This window comes from Osmerus eperlanus, chromosome 26, assembly GCF_963692335.1.
Source record: "Osmerus eperlanus chromosome 26, fOsmEpe2.1, whole genome shotgun sequence".
Taxonomy (NCBI): Eukaryota; Metazoa; Chordata; class Actinopteri; order Osmeriformes; family Osmeridae; genus Osmerus; species Osmerus eperlanus.
The window spans coordinates 7,286,957-7,302,170 of NC_085043.1; the positions used below are offsets into that span (position 1 = coordinate 7,286,957).

At 50.2% G+C, this 15,214-nt stretch overlaps 2 protein-coding genes across 3 annotated transcripts in view; one reads left to right on the forward strand and one right to left on the reverse strand.

Annotated features, from left to right (window-relative positions):
* Window positions 1-3,800, reverse strand: part of lrrc7 (leucine rich repeat containing 7) — a 45,118-nt gene extending 41,318 nt beyond the window's left edge. Inside the window, exon 1 of the mRNA XM_062452285.1 lies at window positions 3,546-3,800. The gene's annotated coding sequence lies outside the window, so the exon portion shown is untranslated. The remainder of the gene's footprint in view (window positions 1-3,545) is intronic.
* A 3,428-nt stretch (window positions 3,801-7,228) lies between these two features.
* Window positions 7,229-14,560, forward strand: depdc1a (DEP domain containing 1a). 2 transcript variants are annotated; one of them, XM_062452822.1, is made up of 12 exons: window positions 7,229-7,441; window positions 8,280-8,545; window positions 8,670-8,796; window positions 8,881-9,005; window positions 9,496-9,626; window positions 9,865-9,912; window positions 10,062-10,199; window positions 10,821-12,104; window positions 12,807-12,979; window positions 13,140-13,316; window positions 13,510-13,713; window positions 13,804-14,560. In XM_062452822.1, the coding sequence occupies exons 1-12, from the start codon at window positions 7,394-7,396 to the stop codon at window positions 13,939-13,941; spliced, it is 2,859 nt and encodes a 952-aa protein (XP_062308806.1). In that variant the 5' UTR covers window positions 7,229-7,393; the 3' UTR covers window positions 13,942-14,560. The 2 variants fall into 2 exon arrangements, with proteins under 2 accessions (XP_062308806.1, XP_062308807.1); XM_062452823.1 differs by lacking the exon at window positions 10,821-12,104 and having other exon boundaries at window positions 7,234-7,441.
* The last annotated feature ends 654 nt before the right edge of the window (window positions 14,561-15,214 follow it).

Below are 15,214 nucleotides of genomic sequence, written 5' to 3' on the forward strand. Positions count from 1 at the left end.
CTCCGCCATGACACTGCCCATATGGAATAGCCTAGAGGAACACACACATGTACACACACACACACACATGCAAGCACACACACACATGCACACACACAAACGCACACATGCACACACAACCTCAAATTACCCCCTAATCTTTCACCTGCAGTATGAGTCAGTCCATGTGTGTGTGTGTCTATGCGTGTGTGTGTATGCGTGTGCGTGCGTGTAGTTGGACCAGTAAAAAAGCTTTTCTTAACACTTCAGGAAGGCCTCTTCCAGTGAGCTGACTCTTCTTATCACCATGGCAACAAGCTGGAGGACGGAGACAGGAACGAGAGAGTGTGATGTGCTGATTGAAAGACCAGAGGAGAGACACGTGATCCTGACCTGCTCCTCCCCTGTTCCAGAACCCTGGATGGTGACATCGAACCAGTGGTTTCGAACTAACTTCTTACTTCACTGTAAAAGCTACATCCAATCAGCTTTAACTTCCTGTCTGCATAGCTCCGCCATGCCAGCCTGAAGTCAACCTCAGCTTCCTCTGTTCTTCCTCCTCCACCCTCACATCCCCCCCTCCTCCTCCCACTCCTCCTCCTCCACTACATTCTCCTCTCTGTCAGCAGCTTGCATAATTAGCAGTAGATATCTACCCAGGTTTCCATGGCGCCCTGTCATCACAGTAAGAGTACCAGCCCACACACACACATTTGCCTCTTTCTCACTTCCTGCAGTGCTCTTCAACACCTTGTTATGACCTTTCATCACATGCCATCGTTGTCTTTAAAGAAGCGTTCGCATACACTCACAACACACATAAAGCACACGAACATACACAAACAGGTAATTGGGCTTCAGGAGGTCTAATGGGTATGTGTGTGCAAGTGTGTGGGTGTGTGTGTGTGTGTGTGTGTGTGTGTGTGTGTGTGTGTGTGTACAGAGATCAGATGGGCGATTTTCTAGTACAATAAATCAGCAGTTAACTAGGTTGTGTTTTCTGGTGCATCCTCGACACACAGAACCTTCCCATGATCCTCTGTGCCTGCGCTCTCGAAAGTGTGTTCACGTTGTCTTCGTGTTCGCAGGGCGACAGGTGCCAAAGGAAACAAAGGGATGCAAATATAAAATGACAGATTGTGTATACATAGAAGTTGATATTCCTATTGTCAAGAGATAAACTTGATCCTCGGGACGTCATAAAGAAGCCTACTCTCTGTCATTCATTAGTCAGCCTGGTTGATCCGTTATTCTGGCATCGGCCCACCCCCACCTCCTCAGACAGAACCACAGCTCTAACAAACAGAGATGGCAGCTGATTGGTTTGTACGGAAGTGTGAGCTGATGTCATTGTTCCTAAATATTTCCCTCCCTCATCTCTCTCTCTCTGTGTCTCTCGTTCCTGTCTCTCTGTCACTGTTGCCCTCCCTCTATCTTTGTCTCTTTCTTTCTCACTCACTCACTCTCTCTCTCTCTCTCTCTCTCTCTCTCTCTCTCTCTCTCTCTCTCTCTCTCTCTCTCTGTCCATCGACAGTATCTATCCGTCCATTTCTCCACAGTGTCTCTCGATCTAGCGACCCCTTCAGAACGATCCTCTCCTTTCTCTCAGTTTCGTAATCTGAAAGCAGGCCGATGATGGCAAGGCCCCAGTGAGTCACCCCACACTGGGCCGTCTCGCTGTAGTAAACCTGCGGCCTCAGCCGGAGAGGAAGAGGAGGATGGAGACCGGAGGACAGAGAGGAAGAGGAAAGCCCTCTGTCCCCTTCTCCAGGAGGAGGAGGAGGAGGAGGAAGAGCAGAATGTAGGACAGCGTGGCCTAGTTGTCACAGGACCTACTTCCTCTCATTCGTCAGCTCCAGCAGACCCTCTTCCTGTCTTCACATCCTCCCTTGCTGCAGACTGACACACTATACACGACACACTACGCCCTACCACACTATACGCACTGCACACTACCACACTGCAGACTAAAACACTGTGGACTGGTACCCTGTCGACTGAATAACTGGTTGACTGACTACCGTGCAATATTACTGGAGTTGACAGCTCCTCCCACTGGATAATTGGACCTTTTCTGACTGCCTGATTGGTTGCGGAGAGAGGCTCGTCAGATTTGATTGAGGCCAACTAATGGCCAACCCTGGCTATTCTAGACGGAGCGAAGATGCTGTGTGTTGCGCTGGGTTCTTCATGGCTGCATTCTTCTACAACAGAGCTGACCATTACCGGATACCACAGTTCCAAAGTACACACACACACACAGTTACGCATAGCAACACACATCGAACACACGGCTACTTGTCTGCATGCAGTTACACGACTACACACTGCTCTGCTAGAGAGAGAGAGAAAGTGTGAAAGAGTGAGCGTGAGAGAAAGTAGGAGGGACATGGTGAGAGAGAAATAGAAATAAATGAGAGAGGGAGAGAGAGAAACAGCGAGAGAGAGAGAGAGAGAGAGAGAGAGAGAGAGAGAGAGAGAGAAACAGCGAGAGAGAGAGAGAGAGAGAGAGAGAGAGAGAGAGAGAGAGAGAGAGAGAGAGAGAGAGAGAGAGAGAGAGAGAGAGAGAGAGAGAGAGAGAGAAGAGAGAAAGAGAGAGAGAGAGAGAGAAAGAGAGAGAGAGAGAGAGAGAGAGAGAGAGAGAGAGAGAGAGAGAGAGAGAGAGAGAGAGAGAGAGAGAGAGAGAAGAGAGAGAGAGAGAGAGAGAGAGAGAGAGAGAGAGAGAGAGAGAGAAAGAGAGACAGAGAGAGAGAGAGAGAGAGAGAGAGAGAGAGAGAGAGAGAGAGAGAGAGAGAGAGGAGAGAGAGAGAGAGAGCAAGAGACAGGGAGGGAGGGAGAGAGAAGGAGGGAGAGAGAGAGGGAGGGAGGGTGAAAGTTGCACATTTAGGTGTTGTCGAGAAGATGTAAATTACGTGTGAGTTTATGTAACAGAATACTGAGAGGACGGACGCCATCACTGTCAGAAATATTACACACACACACACAAACGCACACACACTGTCTCACTCTCTCTTCCCTGGTCACACACTGACTCTCTGACTCAACACTTACTCAATCACTAGCACATTAAGGATTAAGACAGCTTTTCAATCACAGAGCATCGATGAATACAGCCTTTCAGCTTCATGCTTTTTCTCACTCCGCAATCAGACCATATACTTAATACGGAGGGAGTCTCACAAAGGACGGTTTTATGAGAGGGAAGACAGAGAGATAAGAAATAACGCTACTGAGTCTCTTTTGAGATTTGCCCAAAAATATGCGGCTCTACTGGGGTGAAGAGGTGTCTTACACCTCAAGAACAGTTTATGTCGGTCCAACATTCAATATTTAATTGAAATAACTATCTATATAACAGCTCTTGCCGCGTACAGTGTTTCCCCCTATGTTGCCCCCGGCTTCAGCCTTTACTTGTTAGGTACCGCAATTGAGCCTACTCCTCTACAGATGCGAGCGCAGATGCCGTCATAAAAACACGCACTCCCAACCGCGGCCCCCCGCGCGCCACGCAGGACACACAGATGGCAGCGCTGCCGCACGGTTTACCCTGTCTCCGTGTTACCTACCCGTAGCAAAAGGAGCATTCTGATGCAGTCTGTAGGTGACCGGTAGATTTTGAGAGTGGATTGGGTTTTCCCTGTCAAATCCTCTCTTCTAGGAATTCCTCCGAATCAGTCCGTCTCTCTTGTCCTTCTAGAGCGCCTGGTTAGAGTAGAAAAGATTAGTCCTCTCATGTTTTATTCTTGTCCGTCTCTATCTCCACTCATGACAGGCGCAACACAATCTCTCGCACACCGTTGCGCTACGGTCTCCCAACGTCAATCACACGGGCTCTAAGGCAACAGGAGCGCCCGCCCCCCTGCAACGAGGATTGGCTCGTATATTTGATGGACAGCCAAGTATCGGAAGCAGCTTGCGAAGTCCCAGGGAGCGAGCTGGTAGCGCAGATGGTTACATGTATTCACTATTTAGGATTCCTCAGTCAGGAAGAACCCTATTGGTTTTGTTCGTTTTATCGGAACATTTTGGGTGAGGAACAGAAGGGTTCGATTTAAGAAGCCACTGCAAGTTGAACCCTTCTGTTGCTCACTCAACATTTTCCTTCGCAACTTTATTGGAAAGGAAAGAAAAAGGTTCAGTGGTTTAACTTGTAACTTTTTCCAGAGCTGTATATCTGGACAAAATGTCAGCCTTCTGGACACGGCCATCCATTCATCCATCGTCAACCGCTTATCCGGAGTGGGTTCGCGGGGGGAGCAGCTCCGGCAGGGGGCCACAAACGTCCCTATCCCGAGCCAAATTAACCAGCTCCGACTGGGGGACCCCGAGGTTCCCAGGCCAGAGAGGAGAATCTCTCCACCTAGTCCTGAGTCTTCCCCAAGGCCTCCACCCAGCTGGACGTGCCTGGACCACCTCCCTAGCGAGGCGCCCAGGGGGCATATATACAGTATCAAATGAATGGCCAGTGTCCAGAAGGCTGACAATTTGTCCAGATATAGCATCAAATGAATGGCGGTGTCCGGAAGGCTGACAGTGTGTCCAGATATAGGATCAAATGAATGACCAGTGTCCAGAAGGCTATTAGTATCGATTAGTATCGACCATTCATTTGATACCATATCTGGACAAAATGTCAGCCTATTGGACACTGGGCCTGCCTGTTGCCACAGTTGTTCCAAGCCGTCCGTACCGCGTGAAGCCTGTGATGCTGTTTCTCTGTGCCAGACATGAGAAGGGGAGCGCGGGCAGAGGAAGTGGAGGGGGATTGGTGGGGAGGCTGACTGACTCCAGAGCTCTGTGGTTTATTTTACAGTTGCTTAGCAACTGCCTGGTGTGTGTGTGTGTGTGTGTGCATGTGTGTGTTTGTGTACAGTTTGTATAAGTGAAGTGTGTGTGTGTGTGTGTGTGTGTGTACAGCAGGGAGGAGGAGGAGGAGGAGGAGGTGTGGAACCCTGAGGAAAAGAAGAAGCTCTGCAGTCGGCAGGTCCTCAACTACTTCTACTACACACACACCCATACACACACACACACACACTCACATGTATTTAATCATATAGTAAGCACAGACTGATATGTCAGAAGGTTGCTGAATGTGTTCCCCTCTTGGCAAAGCTTCAAAGTTCCTAAACATTCACAAATACACGCTGTGCACATGCTAACATGCACATGCACACACTATGCACATGCAAACATGCACACGCAGGCAAGCACACAGGCAAGCACACACCGTAAGCATGCAAGCGTGCACGCACACGCACATAGTACAGAGGCGAGAACCCGCATGCACAATGTTAGACAAGCAAGCAAGCACACACACACACCATACGCAGGAAAACATGCCTACAAACACACACACACGCCTCACTGTGGTCAACTGTACTGCATGTTCCATGGTTGGCAGCGATGGTTGCCGTGGTAGCAGAGCACTGTGTGCATTAGTATAGACATCAAAGAACGGACACAAAAAACTGGGTCAGGCTGGAGGTAGGACCCTCACATGCATTCTCCTATACAGCACCTCCTATACTACACTTTACTGTACCATACGACTATCTCCTATCCTATACAACCCTCTGATGTTCTCTCTTACACTCTCCCACACCCTTCCTCACACACTCTTCCTCCTCCTACAGCTGTTCCAGCTGCTTCTGTGCTGGCTTCACCCCACCTCTGTTTACTATTCATCTACCGCCGTTAACACATCAAAAGCTGCACTCTGACCTCTCCACCAGCAGTGTCCCTCTCTCGTCCTAATCCCTCTCCTGCCCACTCTCCTCCTCCTCTCTCTCCGCCTCCATCTCCTCCTCCTCCTCTCTCTCCCATCCATCTCCTCCTCTCTCTCCCCTCCATCTCCTCCTCCTCTCTCTCCCCTCCATCTCCTCCTCCTCTCTTTCCCCTCCATCTCTTCCTCCTCTCTCTCCCCTCCATCTCCTCCTCTCTCTCCCCTCCATCTCCTCCTCTCGCTCCTCCATCTCCTCCTCCTCTTTCCGCCTCCTCCTCCTTTGTGTCACTCTGAGTCACACAGCTCCCTCTTTTCTCGCGGGCTCATCTCCTTTGTTCTCCAGCCACCCCACTGAGGTAACTTCTGTTCCACTGTTACGTCATTACAATAGAGACCCGCGGTTCGTTCTGTCTCTACTCAGTAGAGACCCCTCTCTCTCCAGGTCTAACCCCACTGGGACCAGTGGTGACTCCCTGGGTTATATATTGTGTGAGTTGGCACCTATGACTACCTTGGTTTATTCACACTGACCTCATGCATTAATATTTACATTACTTATTTACTTACTTGCGCCATGGAAGTCTTTCTGCCGTTCCTGTTTCACAGGCTCTGTGATGTCATTACTAACTCCCTATGATCCCATAAATATCTTATCATGATCTCATTACTTTATAATAACTGACTTACTATGGTCTCATAAATGTATTACTGGGATATAACAAACTTACTGAGACATCATTACTGCCGTATTATGACCTGATAACTATGTTACCATGTAACAGTCTTATCACAGTCTTGTAAATCAGTTTTCATCATGGGATGATTGGCATGTTCTGGAGTGGTCTAACCAGCTGTGGCTCACACAAATGTCCATGATGACCTAGCAACTGTATTCCTCCTTGTGTAAACCACTATTGAGCTAGATAGGCTTTGTTTTTTCCCAGAGGCAGCATCTCTTTTGAAGGAGGCCATTCTGGTGTAGATGAGTCTCCTAGTGTTTGATTTAATACCCCCCGGTGAGCTACACAATGGTGAGATTCCGGTGCTCCCCGCTCAGATATGTGGGTGTTCGTCGGCATAAGAGTCCTCTTCACCGGAGCCCGCCAGACAGGGGGTCACAAATGTGCAGAAAACATATGCAGCAAGAGTTTAGCAAAAGTCCCCGAGAGAACTTTACACTTCACGATGTGTGTTCGGCCAAAGATCATTGGTTATATCATTTTTTACGCAGATAGATAGCCGGTATGACAGGTTGTAATGCAATTTAACTTGCACGAGGTGGCAGTCAACGTTCACTTTTAGACAGTTGAAATGATACGTGTAAACAACCTGATACAATTTTGTACACAGTGCACAGTTATGATGTTAAAGTGTTGCATTGTTTATCTCCATCTCTGATCATTGAGACGATCCTGAGTCAGCATCTAAGCATTTGTTATGATCTTCCTTGATCTTTTGTTCCATTTGTCGTGGAACCTTCATAAACAGTCACGTGACAAGTACGTAGACCAATCAGCAGCACGCAGGACGAGGCTCGTAATTTTAAACGGTGGAAAGCTGCCTTGTACTTTAGAGTCATTTCTGGGTCGAGTCAGCATCAGGAACCATATAAAAGAACAATACGGTTTTTAATGGATCGATTTACTTGTAACATCGGGTGACAGTAGGAGGGTTCTGGTTTTATTTTTTATAATGAGTACTCATATCATCACTCCTGGCCCGTACAGGGCGACCAAACTGGTAAGACTTTGAAGCCGAGTTGTTAGTGTTAGCCAACGACGTTATCGAAATAAGCTAGCGTACTGTAATGGGTGGTTTAATTAGCGTTAGATCTAACTTATTAGCTACGTAGTTTCATTTTATCACAGGATTAGTTTAATAACCGACCATTTAGACAGTGTGACTGTATTAAATATGAATTCAAAAAAGTCGTAGAGCTATACAGTATGTTTATTTATGGTGTTTTGCAGCTTGCACTTAGTCTTAAGACTTAGTCTTAGCTAGGTTGTGTTGACTAGATACTGTTTTATGGTACAGTAGGGAGGACAAATGATTTGGTTCGAGTGAACAGTAGTTGCACTGTTTGCCATACTATAGGAATATCAAAAGGCAGAAACAATGACGTTAAGTCGGCTAGCATGGTCTTAATCACCATCTGTGAGGTTGTTTTAATGGTCATTAGCTTATGAATGGGGCTCCATGGAGCTTGTTTTCTTGAGCTTGTGTATCCAACACAGTGTCGGGTTTGTCAGAACCCACAGTAACAATTAAGCTGCCCTCAGTCAGTCATGACTGCTACCAGCAACTTTGATACATTTTCTGTATCACGAATAAACCTGATGATTCAATAAGTAAACAAGGGTTACGCATACGCCCATATTACTGCCCCACAACCAAGCTAAACCCTCAAGGAAGACAAGAAAAAACTCCCAGTCAAAACCCGGTTATATATCTATATCTAATCAGATGTTCCTGGATAAATTCCTCGCTCTTTCCTCTCTCCTTTGGGTTATCAGGTTAATGCCCAAACCCCAAAGGCACTGGGAATGACAGTTTTTTTCCTGTGGTTGATTCGCAGTGGAACGAAGTGACCAAGCTGTTCAGAGCAGGCATGCCGCTCCGGAAACACCGGCTGCACTTTCGCGTTCACGGCAGCTGCTTCACGGCCGCCGCCGCCGTCGACTGGCTCCACGAGCTCCTCCGAAACAACAGCAACTTCGGACCGGACGTCACTAGGCAACAGACGCTCCAGCTGCTGAAGAAGTTCCTGAAGAATCACGTGATCGAGGACGTGAAGGGCAGGTGGGGTACTGAGGAGCTTGAGGATGACGGTCACATCTACAGGTGGGTTTTACCGGCTGGTGGTTGTTCGGATCTGAGGGCTTCTAGAACATTCCGATCCTTGCTCTTCCGCTGTGTGTTCCACATGCCCATTTTTTGCACCTCACCTGAACCGGAATATTTCCAGGTTTCCCCCCTCCTCCCCGCTGAAGCCACTCCCCCGCACCCCCTCGGGGAAGAAAAACTTCTCTCTGAAGGACAAGGAGGGTTTCTTCAAGTTCCGAAGCTCAAAGAAGCTTGACAAGGAGACGCTGGTCAGTGCTGGTGAAGTCTACCTATGTTGAAGTGGTGATCTCAGGATCAGTTCTAACTTTGTGTGTGTGTGTGTGTGTGTCCAGGAGAACGTGGACCCGTCAGAGCAGGAACAGGAAGTGAACGGGGAGGCAGGAACTGTCGAGGTCCACAGGAGGGAGCTCACAAACGACGATGTACTGGAAGTCTGGAGAGACATCACCCTCACACAGTAGGTTACAGCGTCCCATCCTTAAGAAGTACGGCCTCTAAACCCCATTACCCTCACACAGTAGGTTACAGGGTCCCATCCTTAAGAAGTACGGCCCCAAACCCCATCACCTTCACACAGTAGGTTACAGGGTCCCATCCTTAACAAGTACAGCCTCTAAACCCCATCACCCTCACACAGTAGGTTACAGCGTCCCATCCTTAAGAAGTACGGCCCCAAACCCCATCACCCTCACACAGTAGGTTACAGCGTCCCATCCTTAAGAAGTACGGCCTCTAAACCCCATCACCCTCACACAGTAGGTTACAGCGTCCCATCCTTAAGAAGTACGGCCTCTAAACCCCATCACCCTCACACAGTAGGTTACAGCGTCCAATCCTCCTAAAGTACTGTCAGCCTCGCACAACAGGTTCCAACAGTGGACAGGTGGTATTAGAACGCTGCATTTAGGGACAGTGGGGCGTTAGAACTAACAGCCTGTTTGTCTCAGCCTGCAGAAGATCTTGGGAGTGACGGCCCTGGAGGACGTTCTAGACCTGCGCCATGTCAACCCTCAGAACATTGTCTACAACATGACCAACGTCAACAAGCACGGCGTTGTGACCCTGGAGGATAAAACCGGTGCACACATACTCCTGTATCTTTCTATGTAACTCTCTCTCTCTCTTATATCTCCTCTCTCTTGTTTTCTCTCATCTCCTCTCTCTCTCTCTCTCTCTCTCTCTCTCTCTCTCTCTCTCTCTCTCTCTCTCTCTCTCTCTCTCTCTCTCCCCTGCCCCCCCACTGTCTCTAACTATTCTAACCAGTTTCTCTCTCTCATGCAGCACACATGCTAACCAGTCTCTATCGATCTCCACAGATGACATTCCTCCCTGGGTGCTGTCGGCTATGAAGTGTCTGGCTAGCTGTGAGTATGAGTCCGCCGTTACTTCACGATTCACATCTACATCGATTTCATTGAGCAGACCCTTTTATCCAAAGTGATGCACAAATAGTGCCTATAGAAAGTAATGCTGAAAATCAAGGTTTTTAACCAGAGACTGCATGCTGTTGCAGGGCCAAAGTCTGACTCCAGCCACCCTTCCTACCCGGGCTTTGAAAGGGACGTGTTCAAGACTGTGTCTGACTACTTCAACAGCCTGCCACAACCTCTCCTCACCTTCGAGTTTTACGAGCTGTTTATCAACGTGCTGGGTATGACTGAATGTAACTCCATCATTCCGAAATATCAATATCAATTAATTAATTATGTCATTTCCCGTATGTAGGTATGTGTGAATATACATCATTGGCTGTCTAAACAGTTATGTATCATTACCCATGTGTAGGTATAGATAGTCATGTATATGTAAAACTGTTTTTCAACAACAAGGCTAGTTTGGACCCCAGTGGTAGGATCATGTGTGGTCTCTCTCTCTGTCTCTGTCTGATGAGGGTTGGGCTGTGTCACCAGTCCCCTGCTAGGCCAGAGTCATTATGGGATGTCCCTGCCCGGTCCCCAGTCTCCCATCCAGCCCCAGTCTTTGTCTGAGCTAGGAGGTTATTATGGGATGTCCCATTGTGGAGGTGTTGTCTAGCAGAGAGCCCCCCCTCCAGCTGAGTCTGAGCACGCTAACATGCTAATGGTGGACCTGTGACGACGGATGTCCTGGGAGCAGCTCCTCTTCAGTGTTGCTGTGTGTCTACTAACGCCACCCCTGCCTGCCTCCCTACACTGTATAACCCTGCCTGTCTATGTGTCTCTTCCTCTGTGGTGTGTATGTCTGTTTCTGTGGTGTATTTGTCTGTTTCTATGGTGTGTGTGTGTGTGTCCAGTGCTAAGTGGTTACCTGGTGGCTCCTAAGCCTCAGAGAGGGAAGCGTAAGAGCCAGGAGCCGGCGCCTAGCCACGCCCCCCCCGCCAAGACGCCCCACGTGGGCGTGGCCAACCTCTTCCGCTCAACGGAGTGTCTGTTGCTCAGCCTGCTCCGCAAGGAGGCGTGCGACGAGACCGACTCGCCAATGAAAGAGGTCTTCGGTCCCAAGGTCCGATCACGGCTGGCCGCTCTGAGAGGGGGCGTGGCCAGGCAGGCTTCCCAACATGCTCCTCCCACTCGCAGGGTCAGTTCCAGGGCAGCCCTGTTGGGTGGCAGCTGTCTGAGCCTTGCCCAATCAGAGAGCAGCACTGCCTCGTTGAGGCTCCGCCCCCGGAGCTGTTCCATGGAGACCATTTTGGATGACTCCGCCCCCCTCTGTTCCCAGCGGGAGCTCTTCCAGTCAACCGACATGCTGGCTTCCTGCCATAGCAACAGTAACCAGGGCAACAACACCTCATCCCAGACCTCTCCGGACAGTTGCCAGGGCAACGACACACCATCCCAGAATACTCCAGACAGTTGCCAGGGCAACGAAACACCATCCCAGAATACTCCAGACAGTTGCCGGGGCAACGATGCATCATCCCAAAGTACTCCAGGCAGTCGCCAAAGTAGCGACTCACCAGCACAGAGCAGTCCTGACTCTCTCTCGGAAAGCCAATCCCAGATCTCCGTCGCCAGCGCAACCTCCTCCAACCCCTCCCACTCCAGGCACAGCCTCTCGCTGGTCCCCACGGCAACCGTCTCCATCAGCCACAGGCCCCGCCCCCAGCGACCCAGGAGTGTGGGGAACTGTCTGGACCTGATTGAGAGCAGGGAGATGTCTGCAAGCTGCTTCAGCATCCACGCCCCGGTAGCGGAGATCACCTTGCGACCCAAACTGGCGCACGGTTACTACGGCCTGAGGGCGAGCATCACGGACCTGCGGCCATCCCTCATCCTACCACCAGGGGACAGACGCTGCCTGAGCTCCCTGGACCTGACCAGACCCGGCCCATCCAGACCTGCCCCCTTCACCCTGGGTCCCCAGCCTCTGACCAGACCCAGGACATCCTCCCTGGGCCCCCAGCCTCTGACCAGACCCAGGACATCCTCCCTGGGCCCCCAGCCTCTGAGCAGACCACCTTCCTCCTTGGGCCCCCAGCCTCTGACCAGACCCAGGACCTCTTCCCTAGGCCCCCAGCCTCTGACCAGACCTCCCCCCTCCTCCTTGGGCCCCCAGCCTCTGACCAGACCTGACAACAGTACGTCTGTCTCTGCCTGTCCATCCTGCTCTGCCTCAGTCCTGTTTGTGTGTCTAACATCTAACCTAACATCACCTAACACCATCTAACATCACTTAACACCATCTAACATCACCCAGCATCCACCCAACAACATAACACTGCAGTAACTCTATCCTGGAGACATCATGTTGCTGTCCCCATACTCTCACCAGCTAGATCACCTCTTAGATCACCTCTTAATTCACCTCCTAGATCACCTTTTAAATCACCTCTTCACCCAATTTCAGTTTAACCCTATGAATGATCTAGAATGGCCACATTCTAGATCGCTACATCATCTCATGGATCCCATCCTAAATCATCTCCTAGATAATCTCCTTGATTACCTCCTGCATCATCTCCTAGATCGCCTTATAAAGATCTCATTCTGGATCATCTCTTTTGATCCCCTTTTGAGTTCTCTTCCTGGGTCATTTCCTAAATCATCTTGCAGATACCCTTTTTGAGATCCAATCCTTAATCATCTTCCAGATCATCTCCTTGATTCTAACCGCTGGAATACCTCCTAGAGCTGGAGATTCGTCCTAGATCTAGTGGCTCCTGTGGTAGAGTGTACCAATCCAGTTCTGGCCTTACCCTGGCTTTACCTGTAAGCCTGCTTCTGGTGAGGCCTGGGATATCCTCTCTGTTACTGAGATGTGTGTGTGTGTGTGTGTGTAGGCCTGCTGCAGCCCCAGTTGGAGCGTGTGGCGGTGGAGGCGTTGCAGCTGTGCTGCCTCCTCCTCCCCCCCGGCCAGCGCAGGAAGCTCCAGCTGCTCATGAGGATGATGTCACGCATGAGTCAGAACGTGGACATGCCCCGCCTCCACCAGGCCATCGGGACACGCACCCTGGTGAGAAAACTCTCACACACACACGCACACCAGGGCTCTTAGCAGTTTTGTGGGGGGGGGGGGGGGGGGGGATTTTGAATTCGCAGTTCTAACAGTATCTGTAGAGGTCGGCTGGTTACCGTGGTGACAGGCGTGTGACGGGTGTGCGTGGCGTGTGCAGATGGTGCACTCGTTCTCGGGCTGCGTGCTGAGCTGTGCGGAGGAGGTGGACCTGGACGAGCTGCTGGCCACCAGACTGGTGTCCTTCCTGCTGGACCATCACACTGACATCCTGTCTGTCCCCCTCTACCTGCACCACGCTGTCACCGACCACCTGCACTACCTCCGCACCGTGCAGGTACACACACACACTCTACACTGTCCAGGTACACACACACTCTACACTGTCCAGATACACACACACTCTACACTGTCCAGGTACACGCACACACTCTCCCGACCAGGTATACACACACACACCACCCTCAGCGTCACACTGCTAGAGGTGAGGGCCCGAGGCCCTCCAGTGTGTGACCTTGTCTCTCCGCTAGATCCCCTACCCGGTGGGGGCCGGTGTCCCCGGGAGCGCCGGCGGGGTCCCGGTGCCGCTGCATGCGTTCTGCCGCCAGATCAGCAGCCAGGAGTTTGAGGAGCAGAGACTCACCATGTCGCAGACGGCCATCGCTGAGCTGCTGGACCTGCTGCTGGCTGACAGCAGCCTGGCCGGGAAGGAGCGCAGGAAGAAGCTACGACAGGTAGCTTCGACACCAGCACGCACACATTAAAACCCGCGTCCAGTTCTCAGCCCCCTCACTGTGTGTGTGTGTGTGTACACGTGTGTGTAGTTCCAGAAGCAATACCCGGACATCTTCTCCAGGCGGTTCCCCAGCCCTGAGAGCCAGGCTCAGATTCTGGAGGACAAGCCCAGGATCAAGCCTCCTCTTCTCCTCACCAAGAAGATCAGGAAGAACATCAGGACCTAGCTAGCCTCTGTGGAGGGGGACTCCACAAGTGTGTGTGTGTGTCTGATTTAGGTATTGGTAAATCAGAGGGCAGACAGTATTGTAGAGGGAGAGGAGACCATACACCAACCTGTCCAGACTATAACTTTACCTCAGACTTAGCTTTACTAGGTGCTGTTGTTATTGTTGAATTTCCTACCTGCTATTCCCTTCCTTCGGGATACCATTTTTGTGTACCTTGAGATTGTTAGTGTTTGTCATATTGTCATCCTTTTTTTTTTTTATTTTTTTTTATCTCAGTGTGATTTACTTCTACATCTTGTCTTTTTCGGGACAAGGTTAGGATTTTAACTTTTGTTTCTTGGCGAGTAAGTGTTCTCTGCCAGTTGGGATGAAGCAGAGTTTTGCACTATATCCTGTTATTACGTTTGAAAAGTTGGCTTCCACCAGTTACCAGAGTAGTTAATATATAATAAGGTATCCGACCAGCACGTGTGCATCTGGGCTAGCTGCAGTACATGAAGCTCACTGCAGAGGAAACGAAGGTCTCTCCAGTCTAGCAGAAGCCAAACCAGAAGCCATCCAAAATACTGTTTACTATGCAACTTCCTGGGAAATAAAATCATACAACAAAGGATCAGGTCTGTGTTGGTCTGGCTTCTTCGTAAAGGCAGGGGGTGTAGTAGGAGGGCAGAGGGGGAAGAGATGTTGACGTCAAAGAGAGGGGAGAAAGTTTGCCACGCTGTGCCGATTCTGTCATCCGTCACATGACTCCCCCGGACTCATTCACCCATTCATTCTGCAGTCATTTCATCCATTCATGAAGATCAGAACGGACAATGACATCATCAATAACACTCGGCCACCCTGGTGCCTGGCTCTGTCATACGTTGACCCAGTCTGGTGGCTACCGCTGGAGCCTATTAAAATACTTTGTTTTGAGCCGATCTGGAATCAATTAACCACCTCTCTCTTTCTCTCTCCCAACCCCCTCTCTTCCTCCCCCCTCAGTCTCCCTCCATCTTTCTTTCTCCTCTGAAGCACGACAACAGCAACATGGTGAGAGGGAATGAACATGACTTTTCCCAGAGATGAGGCATGTTGTTGTGGCCTCTTTAGTCCTAAGATGTCCCCCCTCTGACCCTCCAGGACCAGGCTGAGACCGGGCCTCTTGTGGGTCTCTTGATTATCCCGGAACATTCCTGCAAGCAGCAGTATTGTGGTGAGGAGCGAACACTGGCCGTGGAGGAAACTGAATGGTCTAAGGATACAAAGCCTGCTTGTTCTGCTGCCC